At 41.5% G+C, this 27,857-nt stretch overlaps 1 protein-coding gene across 1 annotated transcript; it reads left to right on the forward strand.

Moving 5' to 3' along the window:
* Positions 1-1,452: 1,452 nt before the first annotated feature.
* On the forward strand, positions 1,453-26,996 carry uggt1 (UDP-glucose glycoprotein glucosyltransferase 1; the record flags this gene model as incomplete). Its single annotated transcript, XM_079174472.1, has 40 exons — positions 1,453-1,483; positions 3,335-3,473; positions 3,768-3,847; positions 4,174-4,304; positions 4,403-4,515; positions 4,603-4,777; positions 5,946-6,042; positions 6,148-6,226; positions 6,533-6,633; positions 8,992-9,091; positions 9,185-9,245; positions 10,513-10,604; positions 11,403-11,553; positions 12,043-12,162; positions 12,273-12,358; positions 12,725-12,860; positions 13,021-13,152; positions 13,703-13,867; positions 14,297-14,417; positions 14,619-14,717; positions 15,422-15,516; positions 16,578-16,784; positions 16,983-17,114; positions 17,245-17,375; positions 17,484-17,579; positions 17,867-17,969; positions 18,091-18,170; positions 19,207-19,396; positions 19,880-20,038; positions 20,178-20,263; positions 20,384-20,468; positions 20,971-21,059; positions 22,104-22,208; positions 22,341-22,425; positions 23,089-23,271; positions 23,710-23,870; positions 24,172-24,286; positions 24,697-24,813; positions 25,484-25,628; positions 25,719-26,996. The coding sequence occupies 40 exons, from the start codon at positions 1,453-1,455 to the stop codon at positions 25,736-25,738; spliced, it is 4,593 nt and encodes a 1,530-aa protein (XP_079030598.1). The 3' UTR covers positions 25,739-26,996.
* Positions 26,997-27,857: the final 861 nt, after the last annotated feature.

Consider the following 27,857-nt stretch of genomic DNA (forward strand, 5'->3'; position numbering starts at 1 on the left):
TTTTTTTTACCAACCTGCCCCAGAGGAAGAAAGATACAGCCTATCACACAACCTCAGGTAAGACTTTAAAAAATGGACCCCAGGAATCCCAGGTGCCTTTTGCAAAATGAGAGGGATTTCAGTTTCTCTACTTTTTCATTACCACATAACAAATAGTGTTGACCAAAGGGACAGCTTTGGCTTATTCTAATTACAGGATTTATTTCCCATGGCTACCACACCATGCATACAGCAACGTTCATTTCCATTTCTCAAATTGATATGTGCTGTTTTCTCAAATCAGGTCCCAACTATATATATATATATCACCTTAACAGCATGTGGTAGAACATGTGTGTGGAAGCCCTCAACATATCTACATGCACACAGTTATACACAACCCATCTTCTGCAATCTTTCTCCATTTAAATGTCAAATCCATCCTACAATTTTATTCATATAATTATATATATTATGGTATACAGCTCAGCTTTAATATGAGTGTGTATTATGTATATTGTGTTCATTTTGTTACATAATTAAATACAAAGAAATATGTAATAAGTAAATGATTACTGTGCTGCTTTCTATAGACACCTCTCTTTAAAAATGATGAACACAAGATGTGTGTTTTAACATACTTGGGTTTATGGCAGCCATGTGACTTTAATGATCCTGTAAATCTGCACCATAGACAGTAAAAACAGCGAGAGACATTATTTGTTTCACACCTGTAAGGACTGTAAACAAATGTCCAGGAAACCATAGAGCCTGCCGCTAATGAAGTGTCGAAATGACCAGCTCGATAAAAGTGACACCTGCCCTGATTTGTAGCCGGAGAGACAGTTGTGTATGTTACTAAATATTGATTTTACTGTCCAAAATCACTGGAATGGCACAATGTAAATTTTGTTTGGGGTGGGTGTGTTCCCATAACTGATACGACCACAGCTAAGCATACATTTTATATTTGATATATAACAATCCAGTAATGAGATCTGTTGTCATGGATCATGTCTTTAGTTTCCAGCCACTTACATATTCTTAAATACAGCAAATGTCTCATTTCTAGCAGGGATAGTTTTATGATTTATCAGTCTGACTATTTAAAAATAAAAAATGTTGGCTGCAAACATGTTATTTTTTCTCCAAATGCTTATTGTTAGTATCATTATTCTCTTGAATACTTGTTTTTTTAATTGAGTATATAAAAAAAAGGTATTTAAGTAACGTTAGGAGGCATATGGCTCAGGCGGTAATGTTAATCGCTAGATTAGCTTAAGTTTCCTCATACTTCAGTCTTCAATTATTTCTGACTGAAATGGACTATTTTGTGTTCAAGTCACGTTGTTGTTAAATAGTTTAATGCTCGGAGGATTCATGCTACTGTTTGGAAGGATTTGGTAATTTTTAACAGGCAACTTTGTGGTTACCTATTTTATCCGGAAGGACCCACTCACTCGTCAGTGCATCATGACTGCAGGAAGTTACGGAGCCGGCTTCGGTGAGAATATATCATTCACTTCTTGTGTGATGAAGCTATAAACGACTGTATCCGAAGCTGATTGTTATTGTTTTTTATAGAGTACAGTATTAGCTGACAGCGAGTAAACCGAAACAAGTCAAAATTGTGTGGTTTCCCTTGTTGTGTAGCAGGAGTTAGCTAGCTTACTGCGTCTTTTGAGGCTAACGTCAATTTACAGGAAGCGTTAAGCTCGCCGTGATTCACCAACGGTTTACTGGTTCTGGGTGTAACTGTAACCGACATCAGTGCAGGTCATTGAAACATATTAGAGACACCGTGATGCTGTTTTAACAGGTCTGAGGATTGTCATTGAAACGATCCGGAAGTACGAACTGTGCGCTCATTGGACGCAGGAGCCACGCTAAACTTTCCTATTGGTCAGAGATTCATTCAGCGTTTTGTTTACAATTATAGTAATAGTACAACTATAGAGCTGCAAAGATTACTCAATTACTTAATCGACTTGAATGTGAGAACTTGTAGCTTTTCCTCGTCTAAACATGATCAAAAACGGATTAACTGTGGTGTGTTTGACATGTCACCGTGCGCTCTATTGTTGTGTTGGTCTGGCTCTACCTAGCCCCAGGTTCACTCTGCATCATATAGTTAACAGTGATTTAGGAATATGCACAATGTGAGCACGTTATTAACTAATATAAACTGAGGGTGTTAGAGTCTTGGGACGGGGCTGTGGCATATTGGAACAATGCCCACACTTATTGATATTTTACTTGTGTTGTAAAACAACTGTAGCGTGTCAAAAGCATCACCTGTGACCAGATGTTGCCTTCCTCTCGTATCTCACTGAGTGACCACTGCTGAGCATAAAATTAAACACGTTGCGTTGAGACACACAGCTAGCAAACGGGCTTTAAGGTGATGCTCATGAAGGGGTATGGTGAAGGTAAATGTGTAGTATTACAATGTTAGTATATACAGTTTGCATATAATGTTAATATTTTGTTATACAGATGTGTATCACAACGTGGTAAATGTATGCAAAAAACATAAAACTAGAAAGGTGCACTCAGGGGAGTGCAGATCTCCACCAGGTGTGAATACAACTCTCTAAAACAAGAGGTCGTGTAACATGATACGAGCAATGGGCTCAAAGTCGTTGTATAGTATATTTCATACGATCATGTTAAAACACAAAGGTAAACTCCAGTAGGAGGCGACTCCTCTGGTTGCAAAAAGAAGTCAGATTGTACGGAAGTCAATGAGAAAATGACTCTACTTCTCTCTTGATTTATTACCTCAGTAAACTTAAGTTTATGGTCTCAATCACTAGCTTCAAGTCTTCTCCAATACAGCATGTTCATTTAATAAATCACGGTCCCAATTAGAGTAAAATATACAATAAAGCGGAGTATACTTTAGGGCGGGCTACCCTGTGACAGGTTGCAACTTATCGTATTCAAACAATCAAACAAAAACTTCAATAACTGACCACATTTTCAATTGACTGAAATCAATAATTTGGACCACAGACATTTGTAGAATGCTAACATGATACGATTCTGCTTAAAGTTAATAAAGGGTAATAATCAGTTGTTGCCCAGCTCAGGTACCCACACTTCAGAGATGAGCAGTTGAGTTCACGTAACGGTACACAAGTGTTTCACATGTGGACTGATTCTCTGGATCCCTGTCCTCCCTCAGTGTGCAGTCGCACATATTTCAGATGTCCGTGTGTCTCCCAAGATGCTTTTTTTTCATGTCGTATATAAACAGGACTGAGCTTTCCTCCCTGGCTGTGTAACACATATTCTTGCTCTCATTATCCTGTCAGTTCTCTGACTCTCCCCCCCCTCTCCACTCTTCTCTCAGGCGGAGGCTTGAGGATGTGGCTTCTCTGGGTCCTGCTGCTGTCGCTGATGTCTGCAGTATCTGCGGGTGCAGACTCCAAGGCTGTCACCACCACCCTCACAACCAAATGGGAAGATACCCCCCTGCTGCTGGAGGCCAGGTACGATACCGCGCCGCTCGGCAGCACCAGCCATTTAACCACATTACATCTTCTGTTACATTTGGGAAGCAGATAATAAATAAATCAATGTCCTGAGGGCATGTGGGGTGATTACTGAGGATGTCCTCCCAGTGAGTTTAAACTCCCACTGATGCTAATATAATAGTACTATGTGCTCTGACTTTGGCGAGCAAACAAAACAAGTCTATTTTTATTATTCATCCAATTGTAGCTGTTAACATACAGACAGTAAGTGTGCACAGCTTATTAAAATGCCACCTTCCTCTTCCTCAGCGAGTTTCTGGCAGAGGAGAGCCAGGAGAAGTTCTGGGACTTTGTGGAGGCCAATCAGAACATAGAAGGAGAGCATGATGGTAAAGTAAAGCTGCTTCAGCCACTCTTGACCAGTTTCCACTTTCAGTCTCCGTGCCGGGAGCAGCTGAATTAATGATGTGTATGAAAGCCTCTTGGAAGCAACTGCAGTGTCAGTGTTTTTGGCCAAACACTTATGCGAGCAGCAACATGATAGAACAAAGCTGCAAACTGTATTTTTATTCTGTTTATTTGTTTCAAAACAGTTAAACCGTAACTCCTGTGACAGATTTTAAAGAACGTAAAACGGTTGAACAGAGTGCGATAAAGACTGACCGAACACAACGGTGACGCATTCCTTCTGTTTGTGGTTGTTGTCGTCATGCAGACACGGATCAGGCCTACTATGACCTGATCGTAAAGAAAGCTGGTGCCTTGCTCAGCTCCGTCCAGGTGAACATGCTGAAGTTCGCCCTCTCCCTGAGAGCCTACTCTTCAACAGTACACTCCTTCCAACAGGTAACAGGAGGATGCTTTGATTTTTCTGTTTGAAGGGCCTGTACATGCATGTGAGGAGTGAGTGTGAGTGAAAGATCCTGCTTTCTTGTTCTTTTTAGATTGCGTCCAATGAGCCTCCTCTCGCTGGCTGCTCAGCATTTTTCAGCGTCCATGGAGAAAAGACGTGTGACGAAGAAGGTTTAGGAGCATTGCTGAAAACCGCACTTTCGAGGTAATTGCAGACGCATTGAATTCAGACACGAGGGAGATGAACCAGGAAAATAACAACGTATAACTGACTTCACCCTCTCTCTTTCAGGCCAAAGCCATTCCTGTTCAAAGGCGATCACAAATACCCGGGATCAAATCCAGAAGCTCCTGTCGTCATTCTGTACGGCGAGATTGGGAAAGAGGCTTTCCAGAGGCTTCATGAAGTCATAACGTCCAAAGTCTACGAAGGCCTGGCGACTTACGTGCTGCGCCACTACCTCGCTGTAGGTGTTTCTCACACTCTTATGACAAGGGTCACTTTAAATGGTTGCTGCAGTAATATAGTTCACAATGACACTGCAGTAAAAAGCTAGCAGTATATCATATATACAGTCTGTGTGTGTGCAAGCAGCAATGCATTTAATTTGGGTTGAAGAACGAGAAGTGTCGAACGGCTAATGTTGTTTTGGTGCAGTGTAAGATGAGGACGATGCACTAGAACAGTTTACAGCATGTAATAAAGAAGAGGGGGGAAATTAGATGAGTGCTTGTCTGCATACACATTACATCTGAATGTGTTTGAGCTGTTTCCTCATTTGCACTTACTCAGAAATACCAAAACAACTAAAAGGTACACATTGATGCACCACTACTGCATGTAGATTACTTACCAAGTCTCCATTGTTACCATTGTGGGTATCAATGTGACTTTTGTTAAGGGTTGTCCGTGTGACCAGAGAGGTTGTCAGGTTAAAAGTTTCTTTCTGCTGTCATGGTGTGTAGAAGTACTGCACTTTTATTTGTCTTTATCTTTATAAAAAAAAAACTCTGCCGTTTAATTGGGCTTCTCAGTCTCACCTGAGATGAGAGGTGCTTCTCCAATTCATTACGTCAGGTTGAAGTTTGATTGCTTCTTCCCTCACATGCAAATAGAGCCGATAAGTTTGCTTTCCCCCTGTAATTATGCTAAATTATTCTTACCATCTGTCTGTTGGGCACAAAGTCCTGTGCACGAAAGAGGTTGTAACACTCTTGCGCTTGTTCTTTTTACTTCAACGCTTCGGGGCCAATCAGGGTTACAGTTAATGTCTTCAGCACTTAGCAAGCAACAGCTGGTTGTCTGCACTTGAAAGCTGTCAAAGTTGTGTGCACGCACGTTTGTTTGTGATGCAAGTGAGAAGCTTTTTTTTTTTACAACAGAGAAGAAGATGTGTTCAAAGACGTTTACAACAGCAGAAGCCGCAAATATAGACTGAAAACATTAAGTTCACTGCGAGTGTAGCTGCAATTAAATTCTGCCGTTAGTAACTTTTTATTTCATTATCACATGCATTGATCTGTCGCTGAATAAAAGCACATCAAGGAATCTGACACACCCGTGATAGAGATAAGGACGACTTCTCCCTCTCGTCTTTTTTTTTTTTTTTACAACGCTTCCTCCTTTCCCTCCAGAATCCAGGTGAGAAGAAAGTCTATCTGTCGGGGTACGGAGTGGAGCTGGCCATCAAAAGTCAGGAGTACAAGGCAAAGGACGACACACAAGTCCAAGGTGCACACACACACACACACACACACACACTATCGATACACACACGACGGTGTAACCCTGGAGGAGTCCTCATGTGAATAACGAGTTCATTGATTGTGGTTTCAGGGGCGGAGGTGAACGCTACGGTGATGGGAGAGAACGATCCAGTGGACGAGGTCCAGGGGTTCCTCTTTGGCAAACTGAAGTGAGTGACTCCGCGTCGGCGCATGGTTCTAAACTCAAAGCTTGGATCAGATCCAGGATGAGAGCACCACGCGCCACACCAGCCTTTGCTCTTTTCTTCCCCTTTTTTTCCCAATTTCTTCCCTCAAAGTGCTGACCGTAAACCCTTTATGTCTGATTAACTAACCTGAAAATAAACAAATCAATATGTAAATCTGACAACTCACTCGAAATGAGCAATTAGGGCATTTAGCAGATGCAATTACTCTCTCTCTCTCTCTCTCTCTCACTCTCCCTCCGTCTGCTTTGTCTTTTGTTCTCTCACCAGGACAGTTTACCCAGAGCTTAAAGAGCAGTTGAAGGAGTTGAGGAAACATTTGGTCGAAAGCACCAATGACATGGCCCCTTTGAAAGTCTGGCAAATGCAAGGTGGGTCTCTTCTCCAAATCATATTCTCCTGCAAAGGTTCTGTTTTTGTTCCGTTATTGGAGATGTAGATGCAAACAGTCCATGTCAGAAATAGCAGCATTACGTCCGTTATAAATATGTAAAAGTGACCGAGCCAATGAATTAATGCGAGGCCCTCTCAGCACCAAAGGGAAACACTTCCTCAGCTTACTGTTAACACCGGCTGGCATTATTCCTGTCACTTACGTTTTGCGCGCATCGATTTTATGATCCTGTAAATGCGCCCGCAGGACTTGGACGGAGCTCTTGTGTCCATTGGCTTCAGAGCCACAGTTGACAAGAGATAATTATTTCTAATGGCAGAAATCCCATCCCCATCAAAATATGATCCATTTATGCTAGAGGTCTGTCTCTCGTTAGAATTTCATAGAAATCTTTCGGAACGTTTTTACAGATCCTCTGCTTTAAACCCCGAATCTACATTTATTATAAAGTCAGACTGTGCAGCCAAACTTTGTTTTAAATCCAAAGAACTTTTATAACAGCTCCACCGTGACAAAATTTATGTAATACAATATGCATGTTTCGGCATAACTAATTATAGAATATTTTGCTCATAACACCGCTGTATTTTTACTCTAGTACAACGTTAAAAGGAAGGACCCCTGAGTATAGTGAATTTTGCAACGGTTATTATGAAATCATTTTTCATTTGTAGGAGACAGAACGTGTTATTTCTTCTTTCAAACGTTTGATTGCGTCGCTCTCAGTAAAGGATCTGAATACTTCAATATCTTCAAAGTGTTAAAATGTGATGCGCAAGACATTGAAGATGTCACTCAGCGTAAACTCCACAAAGCTTTAGTGAAGAGCTGCAGCGGTCCTATATTTGATACAGTCACACAGTGTGGAATAACTCACTAATTAAATGGAGCAGAAAGTGATCCCCTTGATGTCAAATGAGAGCAACATTTTGATTTAGTTTTCTGTGGATTTAAACGCATAAATTAAACTCTTAATTTGTTGTACTACATGTTTAGCTTTGATTTCTTTTTGTATAAAAACTGTTTTAAATCTTTCTTGTAATCATTCGCACAAAAAGCATTTGAAGTTATAACTAATGACTTTGAGAGAATTTGCGTCCCAGTTGTTGATGTGCCGTCGCTTGTTTCATTAGTTTGATTTATTCTACTCATGCACTGATCATCAGTGAACCAACAGAACTTAATATAGGCTTCTGTTGCTGTTAACCGTGAGAGCAGATACCATCAGTGAACCAAACACGCTGCGGAGAATTCATCTGTCTAGTTCTGTAATCAACGGCCGCCGGTCGATCAGCATCCTCTTCATACATTTGAGCCCTAATACCTTGAAGACGAGTGCATTGTCTTCTGCAGCATAAAAGCATTATTGACTAGGGTGACATCATCTATTGGATTACGTATTTAAACACACTTTCGCAGTTTCCATATTTCAAACACATTTTTTTCCCCCACTATTCCTGGTTTATGTGCTTTTGCATGCAAATGTCTATCGTAGGCGTGAGGCCGCTTTGACTGTGGTGAATAAAGGATGCGAGCGGATGAGAGAGTCGGTCGAGCTCCGCTGTCAAACATGCCATGTGGGCATCTGTCTTTATCTCCTACCCCACTGGGGCTCGTTATCTCAGCCTGTTTACAAAGAGAGGGAGACCTCCAGGGGCTAATAATCACACGAGCTACAACACCATTACGCCGATGCTCACTGCATTGAAATAGTCCTCGCTATCTGCTTGCAAGCAAACACTCTGTTTGCTCCTACACATTATCTTCTCTACACTTCTACATGTGTTTGATGTATTCCAGCCTGTATTCTTAATCCTGCCTTAAAACCGTTGAGATAGCCGAGGCGAGTAATTAATGCCTCGGCTGCACAGACGAGCAGGTTAACATGGAATCATCTGCTAATTAATATGTTAATCAGCTTAACTGATGACTTTTTTTGGACCATGTTAACCACCGTACGTGGCTCCGGGAGTGGAAACGTCCATCGGTCGGTAAATGCACCATTTTGGTTCCAGAATGAAATGACAACAATTAGATGACATTTTCTACACACATCTGATGACTTCGGTGATTCTCAGACTTTCATGTCCCTCTTCAGGACGACATGTAATAAACGTAACGCTTCGGACACTTGAGCGTCCACTCTTTGTGAGTTTACAGACTGCTCATACTGCTTTTATTTTGTCAAAACGTTCCCCTTTTCTGTGCTCTTCTCTGTCTCTCTACCCTCTTGTGTGTTTCCTCATCTCCTCTCTGCTTTTGTCCACTCATCTCTTTTTTTTTTTTTGTTGCCCTGCTTGCCTTCCTACCCGTCCACCCACCCTTTCTTTCATAGATCTGAGTTTCCAGACAGCAGCTCGCATTCTTGCTGCTCCCGCTGTTGATGCCCTCACCGTTATGAAAGACCTCAGTCAGAACTTCCCCACCAAAGCCAGGTAAAGAAGAAACACTCGCACAGAACTTTTGGTTTGCACAGATATCGACAAGTCTGCAGTCTTAACGTTCTGTCTGCCCTTTCCCCCTCACAGGTCCATCACTAAAACAGTGGTCCACTCTGAGATCCGCAAAGAGATTGGCGATAACCAAAAGGTACACGTCGATCATTCCTCTTAAACTATCCTTCTGAGAAAAAAAAAAACATAACCGATTATCATAACGGAGTAAACCTTCCTTGTGAATAAACCTAAAGCAGAAATAGTAATTGCTGCTTTTCTATAAATTTGTTTAAGTTGTTTAAACCCGGATAGTGACTTGACATCCTCTTCCTCTTCCCTTCCTCCGTCTTGTCTTTATGCAACATGCTGGTGCTTTTCCCCTCCTGCTGATTGTGTTGTCCGGTGGTCACGGATAATTTAGGTTTAGCTGTTTCCCAATCTAATCCAATAAAGAGGGAAAATAAAGAAAAGCACAAGCTAGCGTTATTGCATACAGCCTCACCCACACACCCTCCGCCTCATAGCCGCCTTTAGGGAAATATCTCAAAATGAGAACTGCCCTTCCTGTTTTCCTTTCCTTCCTCTCACCTTTTTTTATTATGTGATAAATTGTAAACAGCGTCTGACTTGAAAAGCGTTCAGTTTCTGACAATGTGTTTGGCTTTGCCCTGCTAATGGAATAAGTAATCACTCTGTTTCTTGTCAAATATTTTTTTTTTTCACTTCTCCCTGCCTCTCCCCCTCCTTCCCCCACCATCCTCAAGCTGTGCTCACATTATCTTGGTGTGCAGACAGGAGTTTGGGCGGGCGGTGGGGGTGAGCACCAAACGTCCTAATTACTGAATCGGTGATTCATTCAGCAGGCGCACTGAGTCCTGCAGCGCGAAATGATTATTGATTGAAGTAGTTTGGACACATGCACTTGCATGCAGACATTTCTCTCTCTCTCACACACACACACTGGGATGCACGGTGTTTGTGTTAATCATGTCTCGTTGTAATTGCAGTGTCTGGAGTATGAATAATCTGATGTCTTTGTCTTTCCGTAATGGGATTTGACTGCACCAGAACAACTTTGAGGTTTCCTTTGGCATGTGCAGACACACAAACACTCACACACAACTTCTCTGGATCGCGCACACGTTCTTTCTCTAATAATTAGATTTGTTTAGTGTGGGGTTTGATTGCTCTAAACAGACCGACTTTAAACAGAGCTGTCAATGCTTGTTTGGAGTCGTTCCTTATTACGGCTTTGTGTTGACTGTTGCTTCTGGTTTTACAATGTAATTGACTTGGTGATGGCTGGCTTTGACGTTACCTGCTACACAGCGTGGCGATCTGCTCAGCTGGAGTTGAGTGGGGAGTTTAAGGGTTTGATGTCAACAGGATGTTTAGTAATGTTGACGTTTCTGTCTCTGTAGTTTTTCAAAGGAACTCTGGGCCTGCAGCCGGGGGATTCAGCCCTGTTCATCAACGGGCTGCATATTGATCTGGACACACAAGACATCTTCAGGTACACACACACACACACTCATTATCAAATATTAACATACGGTATATTATCAAACTGTTCATTGGCTGTGTAACATCCGTTTCTAACTAACCCATTTTCATCATGTTTTGCAACTTATGAAATCAAACATTTATATTCTGTCTCATTTAAACTCACTATTTTAGATCCTGCATGCAAACACATCAACAGCCCATAATTAAACATTAGGTGTACATAAGGTTTTAAGCGTTATGAGTTTTTACAGATTTTTACCAAAAAAATACCTAGATTTAGTTTTTTAAACAGCAGTTCAGATTCGACCAGTTATATTGCGTGATGTTCGTGTTTCTTAGCGTTTCTGTGCTGCAGGAAGATGCTGACGCACTTTACAGTAAATAAGGTTGTCTTGCAATCTGCCTAAATCATAAATATTGGGAAAAAATGCAAAAGGAGCCGCTAATTATGTACGTAAAAATTACAATAAATAGTTTAAAAATAATGATTATTGTCATTCGATTCGCTAATTCAGTTAATTGTTTCCACTTTAAGTGTTAAACTAGAGAGTGTGTATGTTGAAGTGGTGTTTTTATTATCTGATTTGCAGCTGGGTTTCTCTAAGCATATTTTTACTTGTATTAGAATATTCAAAATAAGACCTTTTACAGATTTTTTTATTTATTTTTGACAAACGATGAGCCCGAGGTGTACATCTCTTGCTGACTTTGTCCGATGTCCTGTAGTAGTGGTGGTACTTTCCTTCTCATATTCAGTCATAAAGACGCACACTAACTGTAGAGGACCACGCTCTGTCCCCTGCAGTGTGTTTGAGGTGCTGCGCAGTGAGGCGAGGGTGATGGAGGGTCTGCGCTCGCTGCACATCGACACGCCCTACATCCACGACATCCTGAAGCTCAGCGTCCAGCCCTCTGACTCCGACTACGCTGTCGACATCCGAAACCCCGCCATCAGTGTAAGAAATCACAAAGCCCGCTCCTACAAAATGAAATGCAAACACGGTTGTGTTTTACTTCGTCGGTTCTTGTTCCCACATGTCCTGGAAATCCTCGAGCTGCTGGAATTCTGTAATACGGCTTATTAGCTGTGGAAATGGAAAAACAAATAGGTTGCTTCTGGAAACATTTTTATTGTGCAGCAAAACTACAATCAGGGTTGCTATCTGAACAAATTTGGTGCCGTTTCAAGCACTCCAAATGATGTTTTATTGAGCTCGCATACCTGCTCTGGTTAGTGATTAAGTCTGAATAGCGAAAATACCAAATATTCTCTGGTCCCAGTCCGTTAACTGAATACCTTTGTGTTTTTTTACATAGATTCAAACATAAATCACTTAACTGAAAATGATATAAGAAAGATGTATAGTCAGTGAAAACTGATCTGCTGTTGGGCTCATGGTGCTGTTTCAAACATTTCCTCCTAAATTTTCCTTTCCCTTTTTTAGTGGATTAACAACTTGGAAACGGACCACAAGTATAGCTCGTGGCCTTACAACGTGCAGGAGCTGCTCCGACCGACCTTCCCCGGAGTCATCAGGCAGATCCGCAAGAACTTCCACAATCTGGTCCGTCCATACCTGAATAATCAACCCCTTGTGTATCCAAATGGATCTGAATCATTAACGTGTGTGTGTGTGTGTGTGTGTGTGTGTGTGTGTGTGTGTGTGAATTGCAGGTGATAATTCTGGACCCGACTCAGGAGAATGCTGTTGAGCTGCTGAGTGTTGCAGAGATGTTTTACGCAAACAACATCCCACTCAGGTTTGTTGGTGTCATCGGGGATGTGGTGAGCTGTAAACTATCCGGAGACTAGACGTGGATGTTTTAGTGGCTTTTAGAATAGATTCCATTACATGTTTTAATTGCTTTACAATAATGCAAAAAAATCTAAAAAAAAGATGCTGCAGAGCAGTTGCAGTCGTGCGGGTTGTGAAAATCCATTTTCATTTAGGAGTTTCATCAGGCGGGTGTGAGGAGACCTTTGATACCTCCCCGCATGTGGCGTCTTGGGATGGTCAGCTTGTTTGAATGCTGATGAAGCAGACGGCACACACTCTGCATTTTAACCGTCCAATAAACACACACGAGTCTGGTTTTTTTAGAAACTTTATTTGTTGTGTGTTTCAGGATCGGGCTGGTGTTTGTGGTGTCGGATGAAGATGACATCGACGGCATGCAGGATCCAGGTGTGGCGCTGGTCCGAGCCTACAACTATATCAGCGACGAGGTGGACAGTCAGAGTGCATTTGAAGCGGTCATCTCGGTGAGTCGACCTGAACACTGATGAAGATCTGGTTCTTGTAAAAACACCTACTATAACTTAAAGGTTCAAGTTTTAGTCTAAGGTAACGTTGTGTTACTTTTGTCTAACTCATAACTGCTCTCTTATTTCTCTCCGTTCCTATTTCCTCATGTCCTTCCAGATGTTTAACCAGGTGGCTATCGGTGGAAAGCTGAGTGTTGGGGATGTGGTGAAGGTGCTGGAGAAGAGGTTCCCCTATGTGGAAGTCAGCAGCGTCCTGGGAGCCGATTCAAGCTACGACAGCAACAGGAAGGTGAGACTGGCTGAATGTGATGTCGCTCTGCTGGATGCATCTGTGGTGACATTTTTGTCCGTGTACGGATTAATGGTGCGTGTTGTGATGTGTTAATTAGTGAGCTTCAGAGGTTTTAACCTTAAATGGTGTTTCCCTCTGGTTCCAGTCGTTATGCTAAGCCAAGCCTGCTTGCTTTAGCTTCATATTTACTGCACGGAGATGAGAGTGGTATCGATCTTCTACGCCAGAAAGGGAAATACATGTCCAAAATGTCAAACTGTTCCTTTTAAAATGAGAGCAATAAATTAAAAAAACAAAACAAACAAGTACACACATTTTTGTACAGGCAACAGTGGACAAATCTTCAGATCATCTAGGAGGTTATTCCAAGTATGTGTAGTGACAAAATGCATCTTCCCTGCGTTTTCAACTGCAGACACAAGTCAGATAAGAGCTCTTGGTCCTAGTACAGTATCATTTTAAATTAGTTTTTTGGACTTTGAGCCAATGAAGAGACTTGAGAACAGGTGGAATGTTTCCGAACACCTTGTTGTTTCTCCTCTTTCAGGAAGCGGGTGCGTACTACCAGCAGACGGGGGTGGGCCCGCTGCCGGTGGTCATGTACAACGGCATACCTTACCAGCGGGAGCAGCTGGACCCGGACGAACTGGAGACGGTCACCATGCAGAAGATCCTGGAGACCACCTCCCTCTTCCAGAGAGCCGTCTACCTGGTCAGTTGGAGCGCGCGCACACACACACACACACGCACTTTGTTATACAGTGATGGTTTCATTATCACCTGATTTAACTTTATTAAAAGCTAGATCTCTTGTCAGAATGCCATCTGCCGTGATTTCCTGTTTGAATGCCAGTTCCGGCACTCCGAGGATCCAAATGTTTGAATAGTTGTTACTTGAAAAGCCTTCTGTTTTGTGAGGTCTTAAAGCACGGTTAACAGCGGCAGTTTAATTCAGTCGCTGTAGCAGTTCAAGTGGTGAGCGTGTTCTTAGTTGTCAGTCTTGTTTTTCCTCCATTTTTAATTTTTAATCCAAACTTGTTGGAGGAAAACTTTTCAGCGGATTGAAAAAGATATTCAACGTATGACGTTTGGGTCTGCGTTCCTTTTTAACATCCTGATTGTGTGCTCACGTGGCTCGCAGGGGGAGCTGGCCACAGATCATGACGTCGTGGACTACATCATGAATCAGCCCAACGTTGTTCCTCGCATCAACCCCAGAGTGCTGTCCACCAGCAGAACATACCTGGACCTGTCTGATACCAGTAAGTACACATATGTACTAATGTTGTTCAGCCATTATTTCTACCTAATGATCAGATATTTTCTAGACACAAACGTATACAGGTAGTAGCTTTGCGTCACACCCCGAGTACACATCCACACGTGTACATCTTGGCAGAATATGATCTTTGGCATATTTGCTACATGAGTTTCAGTTAATCCCATTTTTCTCTTCCTCACAGACAACTACTTTGTAGACGATTACGCTCGCTTCTCGACTCTCGACACCAAAGAGAAGAGCACCGCTGTGGCCAACAGCATGAACTACATGACTAAGAAAGGTAAAGGTGTACAGGACGGTCTCGCAAGGCCACTTCCGGTTGTATAACAAAACAAACTCTGAATGAGAATGCTTGTGCAGTTTTTTTGTTGTTGTTGTTGTTTCTAGTGAGGATAATTTAGTCACCTTCAAGTCTAAAATCTATCTTCGTGTATTCTCCTTCTGTCCTCTCCTCCTCCTCCTCCTCCTCCTCTTCCTCCTGTTCATGTGATTTAAAAAATGTCCCTACATCAGGGATGACCACCACCAACAGGCATGGTAATCACACTTTTCCTCCGCATCACTCCCGCTCCTCCTCACTTGTTCTTTTCTGTCTGTTGTCTGTGAACTCCACTGCTGGCTGTGTTTTAGATTGGTTTGTGAATCCGCCACCACTCTTCCATCTGTGTTTCATTTCTCAAAGGAAACAAATTACTAATCAAGCATGTGACGATTGTGCATTAGGATCTGAAATATAAAGCCCCCACAGAATGTGTTTACGTAACTGCTCACTAAGTTCTAACATAGCTTTATTTATTTATTTTTTTCATTTTTAGGAGAGCATGTGTCATTTAGTTCTAGCTGCATGGAGAATGAGAAAGATGAGAAAAGATTCAAGTGTGAAGATTTTGGGAGTAGATTATACGGCTCATCTCCTTGGCCTCATGTGTCGCAACACCTCATTCATTTATTCTGACCGGCTGTTTATTCCTTTGTGGTTGTCAGATGACGGCTACGTCCGCCCTGTGACCTTCTGGGTGGTCGCAGACTTTGACAAGCCCTCAGGACGTCAGCTCCTTTACGACGCCATCAGACACATGGTACGACATCTTTTCCTGCTATCCCTTTAGGCCGGACCTTGGTTTGTTATTGTAGTTTTATTGTCGAGACAATGAACTTATTTCTCTCTGAAATGTTCTTGTCCAAATGAATGATTTCAAACAAAAGGAAAAAAAACCTGCTGCATGGGAAAGCTTTAACCTCCGAGTTAGTAGACTTCTGTCATTAAAGCAGCACAATTCCTCCGTCAGAAACTGAACAGTAACAATGCAAAGTTCTGGTTCCTGGAGTCTCCGACCTCAATGTGACGACAAAACCCCGAAGAAGTTATGCGATGGGCCCAAAAAAGTCTTGCTAGTAACACCCCTTCTCCGTAAAACCAGTGTGTTGTTCTTACACTTCAGTTTTTGTACAGATCAAACACACAAATGAAGAATTGATCGAATGTAATCAAAGGATTGATTAATAAACTATGTGACGTACATACATTTTCCTTAATAATGATGATGGAATAATATTGTTATTGATTTTTGCAGTATTGATTTTAACCACATCTCTCAGCCCGACTATCCTGCAAACTGTAGAATTTGAGCTGTGACAGTGTCGGTGTATAGTGTAATTAAATAAGGAATACCTTGATGATGATAATAATACCTTACAGCCACAGTTAAAACAATAAGTTAATACTGTAAAATCATCACCAGTGCAAAACTCAATGTAGTTGTAGTCGCTAGAGACAAAATCAGACTGAATATCCCAGTTTGAAAAGGTGTGTTTTAAAACACGATTCGAAGGTGGCGAGAGAGTCAATATTGTGAATGTCTGATGGGAGAGAGCTCTTAAGACGAGGGGCAGAACAGCTGAAGGCTCCAGTCTCCATGGTGGTCGGGTGAACAGATGGTGTGGTGAGTAGCTCGAGAGGATCTGAAAGTACGGGGAGGGTGTGAGTTCAGAAAGATGCCAACGGGGACACGGCTGTGAAGGGCCTTGACCAGAATATCTCAAAGTGTTATTATGTGTTTGGAAAGATCAGCTGTTTTGTTGTTCTGCTCTCAAAGCAGCGACCGATCGTTCGCTAACACTCGCGCTCGCTCCATGACAGAAAACCAGCAACAACGTCCGACTGGGGATGATCAACAACCCGTCCGACGCTCCGTCCGCCGAGACGAGCCGCGTGGCCCGAGCCATCTGGGCCGCCATGCAGACGCAGTCCGCCAACAATGCCAAGAACTTCATCACCAAGTTGGCTAAAGACGAGACCGCCGCTGCCCTGGAGAAGGGAGTCGACGTCGGGGAGTTCGCCGTCGGGGTGAGAGGGAGGCGGACGGCTTCATTTATCTGTTCAGGATCATGACTCAAAATGATCATGTTTCATTCATGTTGTGTCTGTTGAAACACTTCGCCCTCGTCCGGCTTCATGAATTAATTAACAACAATTATCCCTCATCTTTACTCTTAATTTTCCCTTGCATCTGCTGCTTACACGTTCTTGTTTGTTTTCCTTCAGGGTATGGATGTGTCATTGTTCAAGGATGCATACGAGGGTCCCAAATTTGACTTCCTGCGCTCCCACGCGGCCTACTGCCGAGACGTGCTCAAACTAAAGAAAGGACAAAACGCAGTTATCAGCAACGGAAGAGTGAGTCACAGTCTTGTTTCTTCGGTCACATCCTGAACAAATATCGTTTGTATTCATGGATCAAATCTGCCTTTTTTTTTACCACAGTTACTGTAGCAGTCCAACCAACACTTTTCTTTCCTATTCACAGATCATCGGCCCGCTGGAGGAAGACGAGATGTTCAACCAGGATGACTTCCTGCTTCTGGAGAGCATCATCCTGAAAACATCTGGAGAGCGAATCAAAAGCAAAGTCCAACAATTTGGGATCGAGGAAGACAGGTGTTTTATTTACCGTCGATGCATCTGTAGTTTTTCCACAAGGTTGAATCTTGAGTTTTTAAGATTCTTGCGGCGTGTTCATGAATTTTAATGCAGAGTCTCTTTTAGGGCCAGCGACCTTGTGATGAAGGTGGACTCTCTGCTCTCCTCTCAGCCTAAAGGAGAGGCCCGGGTAGAATATGACTTTGCCAATGACCGATACAGGTAAAGTAGCATTACATGCGCATAATTATTACAAGCAAGCCTTCTTGCCTGAGGGGAGACCCTGTTTTCCCGCAGGGTCATGTGGTTTTTTAAACATTTATTTTGCTTTTTTTTTTTAAATATTAAAATAAAAAGGCAAATGCTGTATTTGTCGCTTTGCTTTTTTTTTTTCTAAATGCAGAATAAATTGTTGAAATCAGTGTGCCCTCTGCAGCCAGCAACAGCATTAAACAATCTGAAACTTGCGTTTGCTTCACTTCACCATTGATTTGCTGTTTTTTTGGCAGTGCTGTGAAGATCCGCCCAAAGGAGGGAGACGTGTACTTTGACGTCGTCGCCGTGGTAGATCCTGTAACCAGAGACGCACAGAAACTATCTCCTCTCCTGTTGGTGGGTTGAATCTTGTCTTAAGTCTTTCTTACTGATCGGTCCAGTTGATTTTATTCGACCCTGTCCAGATGTTGTGTCTCAGCTGACCTTCTCGTCCTCCTGGACATTTCTCCCCCTGCAGGTTCTGACGCAGCTGGTAAACGTCAACTTGCGGGTCTTTATGAACTGCCAATCCAAACTGTCAGAAATGCCGCTAAAGAGGTGAGAACCGAGTATTATAAGTAATGGTCCAATCTACGTGTGTCCCTGCTTTCTCTGGCTAGAGGTTTACCGTTCTTAATGTGCTTATTTTATGTTTTACTTTAAAATAGCATCACACCGTACGTCTCTGTGCCGGTGTCAGGACTGTCGACCGTACTACAGATCGTTTTGCTGAGGGCTTCAGTTCTTTTTCGGAAAAATCCAGAAATGGATTTATAGTCCGGATACATTTTTATTGAAAAAATATAATTGATAAGTTCACACACTAGTTTAAACATGTTGTTGTTTTACTGACCTACTGTATAATTAGACGCTCTTGTTTTGCAATATTCCCGTTTTTCTTTTCCGTCTGTTTTACCAGAAACAAATTATCAGATATCAGAGACACATGAAGAGCTTGTTTGCTCTAAATTGTGATTAATAACCTAATTACTGTAATTGATTTAATTAATTAATTACTTTGCTCTTGCAGCAGGAAACATCATTTCCTTGGATCTGTGTGGACTCGGGCTGCAACTAACAATTACTTTCATTATCAACGATCTGCCAGTTCTTTTCTAGATCGATCAATTAGTCGTTAATGAATTGAGAAATGTCCGTCCCAGTTACTCAAAGTCCAACGTGAGGCCTTCAAATGTCTTGTTTTGTCAGATATTCACTTTTATATGATCTAGAACAGAGAAAAGCATCATTTTCTGCCATTTTGGGATTAAAAATGACTTAACCGATTTATAGATTATCCCAAAAAAAACTGGATATTATTTTTCTGTCGTTTGAATAATTGATTGACTAATCGTTGCAGCGCTAGTGGGGAAACAAAACCATTTAAAACCATTTTCACCAAAGTCTTTTCCAGAGTTTTCAAACATAATACTGTCTCTTTGGAGTTGGATGGAGTTTGCTCAGTTGTTGAATTTCAAATACTTCGGCTTTTCAATTGTTTTATATGAGGAAGGAATTGTTCACGATACATTCCGTAGACCTCAGGTACACAATGTGTTTTGGTGAGTAACATTGAGTGTCAACATTCTTCCAGTTTTTACCGCCACGTGTTGGAGCCGGAGGTGGCGTTTCAGGCCGACGGTAGTTTCTCCGTCGGCCCTCTGGCCAGGTTCCTGGACATGCCTCAGTCTCCTCTCTTCACCCTGAACATCAACACTCCCGAGAGCTGGATGGTGGAGTCTGTGCACACCCGGTACGACCTGGACAACATCTACCTGGAGGAGGTAAAGCAATGAGTCTGTCTGGGTCCGATCAGGATCGACATGTGTGAAATATTCAAAAGTCTGAAGTTATCTGCCCGCTCTCTCCTGCTCTCTGAACAGATGTTTTACCACAGGTCCAATGGTTTGTCTTTTAATGTGTCATCAGTCATCAGTCGGTTTAACTGATGTTGTTCCACTTCGATTTAGGACTCACTTCACTGGATTCATTTTTCATTTTATTGTCTAAGGAACTGTTGTTTCAGCATTTCTTTGAAGTAAATTATATAATTACATCAAAATGACAATTTCCACTTGCGTCATAGTGCATATGAAGAGGAGAACGGTTGTGTATCTGTATCAGGGTTTTATTAATGTGTGTATTAACATTTAAATTAGGGAACATGATTAAAAAAGTCCCCAATCAGCACCCCAATAATCCTGTTTGAACTTCATTTATTTTATATCTTATTTTACTTTGCTTGTCTGGACTCTATGTGCCTGCAGGTGGAGAACATTGTAGCTGCAGAGTACGAGTTGGAGCACCTTCTGTTGGAAGGCCATTGTTTCGACGTCAGCTCCGGCCAGCCGCCACGAGGCCTCCAGTTCACCCTGGGAACCGCCTCCGAGCCCGTCATCATGGACACAATCGTCATGGCGAACCTGGTGAGTTACCGACGAGTCCCAGAACACTCCAGAGCCGAAAGTGGCAGATTTTTACAGTTTGTTGATACGTTGTTTCTGCTTTTCTAGATGTATTATTAAAGTCACAAACACGGTTAATCTCTTGTGTTCTGCTCTGCAGGGTTACTTTCAGCTGAAGGCAAACCCAGGCGCCTGGATCCTGAAGATGAGGAAAGGACGCTCTGATGAAATCTACAAGATTTACAGGTGAGTGCATGGAAAACTGGCTCTATTGTGTCAGAGTGTTACAACGCCTTAATAGTCTTTGATCTACAAACTAGGTGTTAACTTCCCCGTTGTCCAATCCTCGTCTTTCTTCTGTTGCAGCCACGACGGCACGGACTCTCCAGCAGAGTCTGACGACATTGTAGTCGTGCTGAACAACTTCAAGACCCGAATCATAAAAGTCAAGGTGCGTGTCCCTGACTGTCTGGTACAATCGCATGGAAACAGTGATCGGAATGTTAGATTCCATGTTTGTCCCCAAAATAAATGAAACCAAATCCAGGACGGTGAGTCACGACATTTCCAGTTTCCCAACATTCTCATGAGTCTGAATGAGTAGAAGAAGCTGCAGTCAGTTTTTTTAATAGTCATGCAGAACATATACAATATCTACATAAGTTACATGTGTAAAAGTTTTCTTGTTGAATTATTTTCCTTCCTCGCAAAGCTGATTTTTCTTAAAAGCCTGAAAGCTTATTTTAATGTTTAGCAGAAGGTCTTTACTTATTTCTAGCCTACTTTCTAGATATTTTTGTTTATTTTGAAAATGCATCTTTCATACGACACCGTGTTGGTTCTCCATAGAATCCGAGCTCGATGAGATCATATTTAGTTGCTACATCACATGGATTAATCACACTTTTAACTTTGGTTCAAACTAATTGGGGTTCAAATTGTTTGTTGATCAGGTCCAGAAGAAACCAGACAAGTTCAACGAGGAGCTGCTGAGCGATGTGACCGAGGAAAACGACACCGGCTTCTGGAAGTCTCTGACCAGGTGCAGCTTTGATTCAAAATGTGTAGTTACTGTAAATAGATCACTGCAGTCCTTTAAGTCGACAAGTGACAAACAGCTTCTCAAATTGTACGATTTGCTGCTTTTTTCTTGTTTACTATTTGGAAATTGAACACTTTAGTTTTTGAGCCATCGGTTGGACAAAATGTTTTTGTTTGCGAATTAACGGACAAAGTAATGAGTCAATCAACGTAATTGTTATGTGCAGCCCAAATAATATCTTCACGTCACTACATGTGTGCAGAGATTAAGATTATCACTAACTATTTATCTGTAGCCTGCAGGAACCTGGGCGCTGTTTCAGAAAGCAGGTTTAACAAACTCTGAGATGAACTCTGATTTGAATAACCCTGAGATTGAAAACTTTTCGGTTCCAGAACAGCTGATCAGAGTTTGTTCAATAAATGTATGTAAATAAAAGTCAGAGGCTATATTTTAATCCAGTGGACGCAGAGATATTAATGCATTTAAATGTGGACTGTGCACATCTATCTTTTAAAAAAGAGCCTGAGTCAGAGAGGGTGTTTATACGTTTTATTCAGTATTGTTTATTATCAGTTTATTATTATATTGTTTCATTATCTACCAGCTTATGAAGTGGTGGAATCTGACAATGTCTTAGGTTTGTTCAGCTTTAATCTGATTGGGGAAAAAAACACAAAGGCCAGCAACTGAAAAATGAAAAATATAGTTGAAGATTTCAAATACACAGATTTATTAATAGACACGAGAGACGTGATTGTAAACTCACAATCTGATCCAGTAATAATGTTTTGCTTGATATAAATAGAAAGAAGGACATGCAGAGGTTTTATTCTGAGCCGAGGGGGATGTGACTCTGGTGCAATTGTTGAATGTGAAGGCAAAATAAATGCAGTAATTTTAGATTTTGGTTTCCCTCATCTCATCTCAGGGTTACCTAACTCCTAGTTTCACTCAACCTGCTCTCTGAAACAGGGCCCTGGATGGCTGAATAACAACACAATTAAGTCTTTGTGTTAAAACTATAACATTTTGTCTTTTTAGAGGGTTCACGGGTGGAGTAAAGACAGAGGAGCTGAAGCCGGAGAAGGACGACGTGATCAACATCTTCTCCGTGGCCTCGGGGCATCTCTATGAGCGCTTCCTCAGGTGAGCGTCAGAGATGTGAGGGAAGGAGGGTTGTTGTATCAACCAAAATAGATCAAAGTTGAGCTTCATGTGAGCGCCTTTGTTCTCCCCGCTCTGTTGCCACCAGTATTATCATCCTTCCTTTCCTCTCAGGATTATGATGCTGTCAGTTCTGAAAAACACCAAAACTCCCGTCAAGTTCTGGTTCCTCAAGAACTACCTGTCCCCGACGTTTAAGGTAGGATTTTTTTTTTACTTGAAGAAATGAGCCGGCATATTATCATTTAGGAGGAGATTTTCTCTGTCGGCCGCTGCTTTTTTTTTTTTTTTTTTTTTTTTTTTTCTCCGTCCGTCAGTGATGTGAGCTTCAAACAGAAGATCTGAAAATCAAGGTGAAACATGAAGCAGGGATTAGATTCAGAAGGAAATCTCCTGATGCATGAGGAGACTTCAGGGCTCTTCTTGGCTCGTTCATCATTATCATCCCCTGTTTTTAGTTTTAAGCCTCATTTTCCTGCAGTACGCTTTGCTTTCTGGCTTTTTATTTGTTAAAGTCACAGATTGTTTCGTACCTTAGATTTCCATAATTAACTCCTTAATAGCTGTAGTTCAATGAGTGCAGGCGATCGGCTCAAATCATTGTATAAGGGAAGCCGTTAGCCTGATCTTCCAGGCCGGGATAATAATGATAATAACAATAATAAGAACAACGTTATTTAAATGTTGTAGTAGATCAAATGCCTCTAAACCTAACTATTGAGCTCAGGTCTAATGTTGGAGTCGAGATGAACTTACAGGTGACAAGTTTTCTTCCGAGTGCGTTGGTGAACGAGCGCTCAAGTTGATTCCCTAAAGTAGTACACGTTGAAAGGCCTGTTTTTGTTGTGTGACCATTTTGCAGGAGTTCATCCCCCACATGGCACAGCAGTATGGCTTCCAGTACGAGCTGGTCCAGTACAAGTGGCCTCGCTGGTTACACCAACAGACCGAGAAGCAGAGGATCATCTGGGGCTACAAGATCCTGTTCCTGGATGTGCTGTTTCCTCTCGCTGTCGACAAGTTCCTGTTTGTGGACGCTGACCAGGTGAGCTCGCACTAAGACGTACAAATATTTGTTCTTTTTTTTTTACTGCAAGCTGATGCAATAAAAACGAGATGAATAAACTAACAACTGATAAATGTGAAAAATGCAGCACTAGTTATAATTTCTGGACTTCCTTTGAACTAAAGTTATCAAACATTTCAGAAAATTGCAACTTTTATGATTAGTGCTGAAAAAATTCAGATTCATGAGACAAAAATTCACCGGCGCTAACTTCTCAATTGTGAATACGTTTTGGTTTTGTTCTATGTTCGTAAATTAAATATATATTTGGATTTTGCACAGAAGGACTGACAACACATGCAACTTTTGCTATCGTCTGAAATTTTAATCGACAACAATTACTCAAGAAAGTAGCTGAAAGAATATTTGATGATGGGAAGTGTCACCGCTCTAACGCGATCCTTCTCTCTCCTTCAGATTGTGCGAACAGACCTGAAGGAGCTGCGTGACTTCGACCTGGAGGGAGCTCCGTACGGTTACACTCCGTTCTGTGAGAGCCGGAGGGAGATGGACGGCTACCGCTTCTGGAAGTCCGGCTACTGGGCGAGCCACCTCGCTGGACGCAGATACCACATCAGGTACACACGACTCCCGACAGCGCAGCTGAGGTCTAATAGTTGCCCTGAAACGCGCTCACATACGCAGACACGCTCTTACGGCTGTTACAACGAGCGCATGTCAAAATGAACGACACTAAAGTGCAAAAATATTGCAAATATTGTCTAGGGCTTTTATTGTGAAAGGTAACAACGGGAGGCGTGGATCATGTCTCTGCTGCCTTTGTCCCTCGTTCCGCACAACGTGATTGGTTGACGTGAAAGCTCTGATTTTCATGCTTTCATGCGTATTTCCCGTGCTCCCGTTGTTCATCCTCTGCAGTGCCCTGTACGTGGTCGACCTGAAGAAGTTCAGGAAAATAGCTGCAGGAGATCGACTTAGAGGACAGTACCAGGGGCTCAGCCAGGACCCCAACAGCCTTTCAAACCTCGACCAGGTCTGTCTTCTCATTCGCTGTCCACATATTTCATTTCACTGAGCATTTGGGATCTGATTGTAAAGAATGAGGCTGTTTTTAAAGGACACTTTTGTTGCTTTTTAATCTTTTTGTGTGTGGTTTTGAGAAGGTGAAAACCTTCACCGATGTGTTCAAGGAAGCGTTTCTTTTTTGTGCCTCTGCTTATGATTTTATGACAACATAACGTGAATGCATCGTCCAGCAGCCCGACTTTTACGCACCTCGGCCTCTAATGTCCTTCACATTATTATTATTATTATTATTATTAAATGTTTGAAAAAGCTGACTTTAATGAATCTAAAGCTGTAACATGCTGTTTCCTGGTTTGATTCAAACAAAGAGATTACTGTAACAACTAAAATCTCTGTCTTTTATTTTGTTTTTTCCAGGATCTTCCAAACAACATGATCCACCAGGTGCCCATCAAGTCTCTGCCTCAGGAGTGGCTGTGGTGTGAGACCTGGTGTGACGACAGCACCAAGAAGAGCGCCAAGACGATAGACCTGGTAACAAGAGTTTGTCTGTCTGGAGACGTCGGCGATAGGATCAGGACAAAACGCTCAAAGAAAAGACAGAAGACACAGTGTCGTAGATCTGTAGCTCCCTGCTCAGTTCAGCAGTGTCATGCCTCCGAACAGCCACTAGAGGGCAGACGGGCCAACTGAGAGGAAGTTATATAGACTGATTATAGAGCACTGAGTATGTGGATGAGTTCAAAAATCAAGTGATTCAGATACAAAAACGGCAAATCTTTCATTGAAAAATATGTCCATATGTTTAGGGTTTAAATTTGGGTCGATGCTAAATAGTGTTTGTTGAGCTGAAAAGTGTTACATTCTTGTCAACGATCAAATAATTGGCGCAGTAGAGTAAGAGAAAAATCACAGAGGCTGTAGCAGAGGAAGATTATTTGCAACCCAATTAAGGAAAAATCGTATAAATCTGCCGCGTTCGCTCAAGAAACATGAATCAACACTTCAGACTGAATTAAAAGCAACAAGCGAACTGTCCAGAGAAAGCAAAACTGTCAACTTAATTCTTTTAAGATATGTAAAACAAATTCACCACACACGGTCACATAAAAGGACCACTTTACACAAGATGCAGCCTGTTCTCGTCACCTGTTAAAAGATTACCAGACCAAGTAGTAACGAGGCTCAATTTTCCTGATTTCAGTGCAACAACCCCATGACCAAAGAGCCCAAGCTGCACGCCGCGGTGAGGATCGTGGCTGAGTGGACCGACTATGACCAGGAGATTAAACGTCTGCAGACCAGAGTCAAGGAGAAAATAAACCACACAAAAACACCGCAAGACACAGGTACTGAACACTCACAACGGTCCAGTAAATGTGGGCTTAAATAGAAAGAACATCTGGTCTGACATTTATCCCCTTTGTCCTCTCTGTCAGATGTTCACACAGAGTTGTGAGGACCCTGCAGTGGCTGTGATGAGGTGGTGAACTGGACTCTGTTTAAAGAGTTTAAAGAGGTTCCTCTCCGGCCTTGGCAGCCTGCTGACGGACTGACCACAAACCAGTGCTAAATGGTTGAGACGGTTTTGTTTTTTGTTCTTTTTATAATGTGTGAAGAGGAGTCGGGTTTAAGAGATTGTTCTGTACATGTGTGTGTGTGTGTGGGTGTGTGTGTGTGTGTGCAAGTGGTGAGAATGTATTTTGTGAAGCGAATCATGAATATTTTTCGGTCTAGTTGTATTCCCCCTGTAATAGATGTCAGTGTGTATGTTTCCACTGATTGGGATTCTGGTGTGGCTCGTGGTTTAAGCACAAAGGGAGAAGGACCGTAGAAAATCTCACTGCTGGTTAACTTTGGTTTTGTTCTGAAACGTGTGTTGTTGGGAGGGATTTCTGTTCAGTCACGGGGAAAAAATAAAGCTATTAGGCCTTCCTCTAAATTGGTTAAGGGTACAATTAGACTGAGTTCATATGAAGGAGAACAATCATTGATAGTTCACCTTCAATACATTTCACACCTTAATACTAGAGCTGGGCAATATGTTGGAAGTCAATATCATGACATTAATAAGTTGCAAAGCAAATTAATGCAAAATCACTTCTAATCAAAAGTGTGTCCAATGCAGGAAACTTATGATCCCGTTATTCATCACAGAATAATCTGTTTGTTGATTTTCTTTTATAGTTTACCATGAATTATAAATTGGAAAGCCCATAAAATGCTGAAATAATAGGTAAGTCTTGAAAATGTAGGCCATAACATATACAATATACATTAATATGTACAGGGGGGGATCCACTAGTCATCTTTTTAAGAATCACCTGAAACTGTAGAGATGGTTAGTGCCCAACCTAAACTCCACAACACTTAAAGGGAACACGAGTGGAATCACTGTTAGTTGTGTTTACACTCGTCAGCTGGTATTTGACATACAAATGAAGAAGGAAACCAGCAGGCTCGATTGAATCCCGTTTATTTTGGATAATAAATGTCACCGTGACTCTCAGGGAAAGATGTTTGAAGCTTGTGTGTGTTGCAGCATAAACCTACAAATGAGAAGACATGGGAGTGTTCGTGGTCCTGTGAGGGAAGAGTCGCCATGATGTTAGAGTTGAGCTGAAAAATATTTAATTTTTTGTTTCTTGGTTACACATCTGTGGATTTGTTAGGATCATCCTGTTTCACTTTTTGTTAAATAAAGATCCCCAATTAAGAAGTGATCCAGTGTGGCACCGATTCATGCATGTTTTAAGGTATTTGCCTAGAGATTGGCTTAAGATATTTTGTTATTTAATGTGTATGCACGTGCAAACTACGCTGGGGTACTTACCCCAAAGGGGAACCTCTGCAGTGCCACAGAGAACGTGGTAAAACTGGACAGACAGTTAATTTAAACAGGCTGTAACACCTGAACACCATGTGCTGCATGTGAAAGTATGAGAAAACTGCAGAGAAATGACCAGCTAACAGTGATGGATAAACAGTTGAAATAGTTAGCTAAAGATGATGGCTCAAGTGAAATGGTTTGCTAAAAGTAGCGGCTAAATGGCTGCAATATATAACTATAAGTATTGGATAAACAGTTGAAATGAGCTTAATGTAATGATTGACAGATTGAATAAGTTAAAGCCTTTACCTTTAAGTTAGGCCAACTGTTGAATTAGGTAAAAAGATAATGATAGATAATTGATAAGAGGTTGAAATAGTTATATATGTGTATATGTATATGTATATGTATATATATATATATATATATATATATATATATATATATATATATATATATATATATATATATATATATATATACACATGTATATATATATATATATATATATATACACATGTATGTTACTATAAACCATAATAAATGGATAGATGAACACAATGGATAGCAAGAGATTTAAAAATGTCATAAAGAAGTCAGTATACAATGTCATACAAAGTTAAAGCAAAGTATGTCATAAAAGGTTTCATTAAAAAAATCATAGTATTGTAAGGCATCAAAAATGTTAAAAAGTCATCGTATATTATGTCAAGAATTTCATGAATAAAGTCACACTATAGTTTGTCAT

Source organism: Pholis gunnellus, assembly GCF_910591455.1.
Source record: "Pholis gunnellus genome assembly, chromosome: 15".
Lineage (NCBI taxonomy): Eukaryota > Metazoa > Chordata > Actinopteri > Perciformes > Pholidae > Pholis > Pholis gunnellus.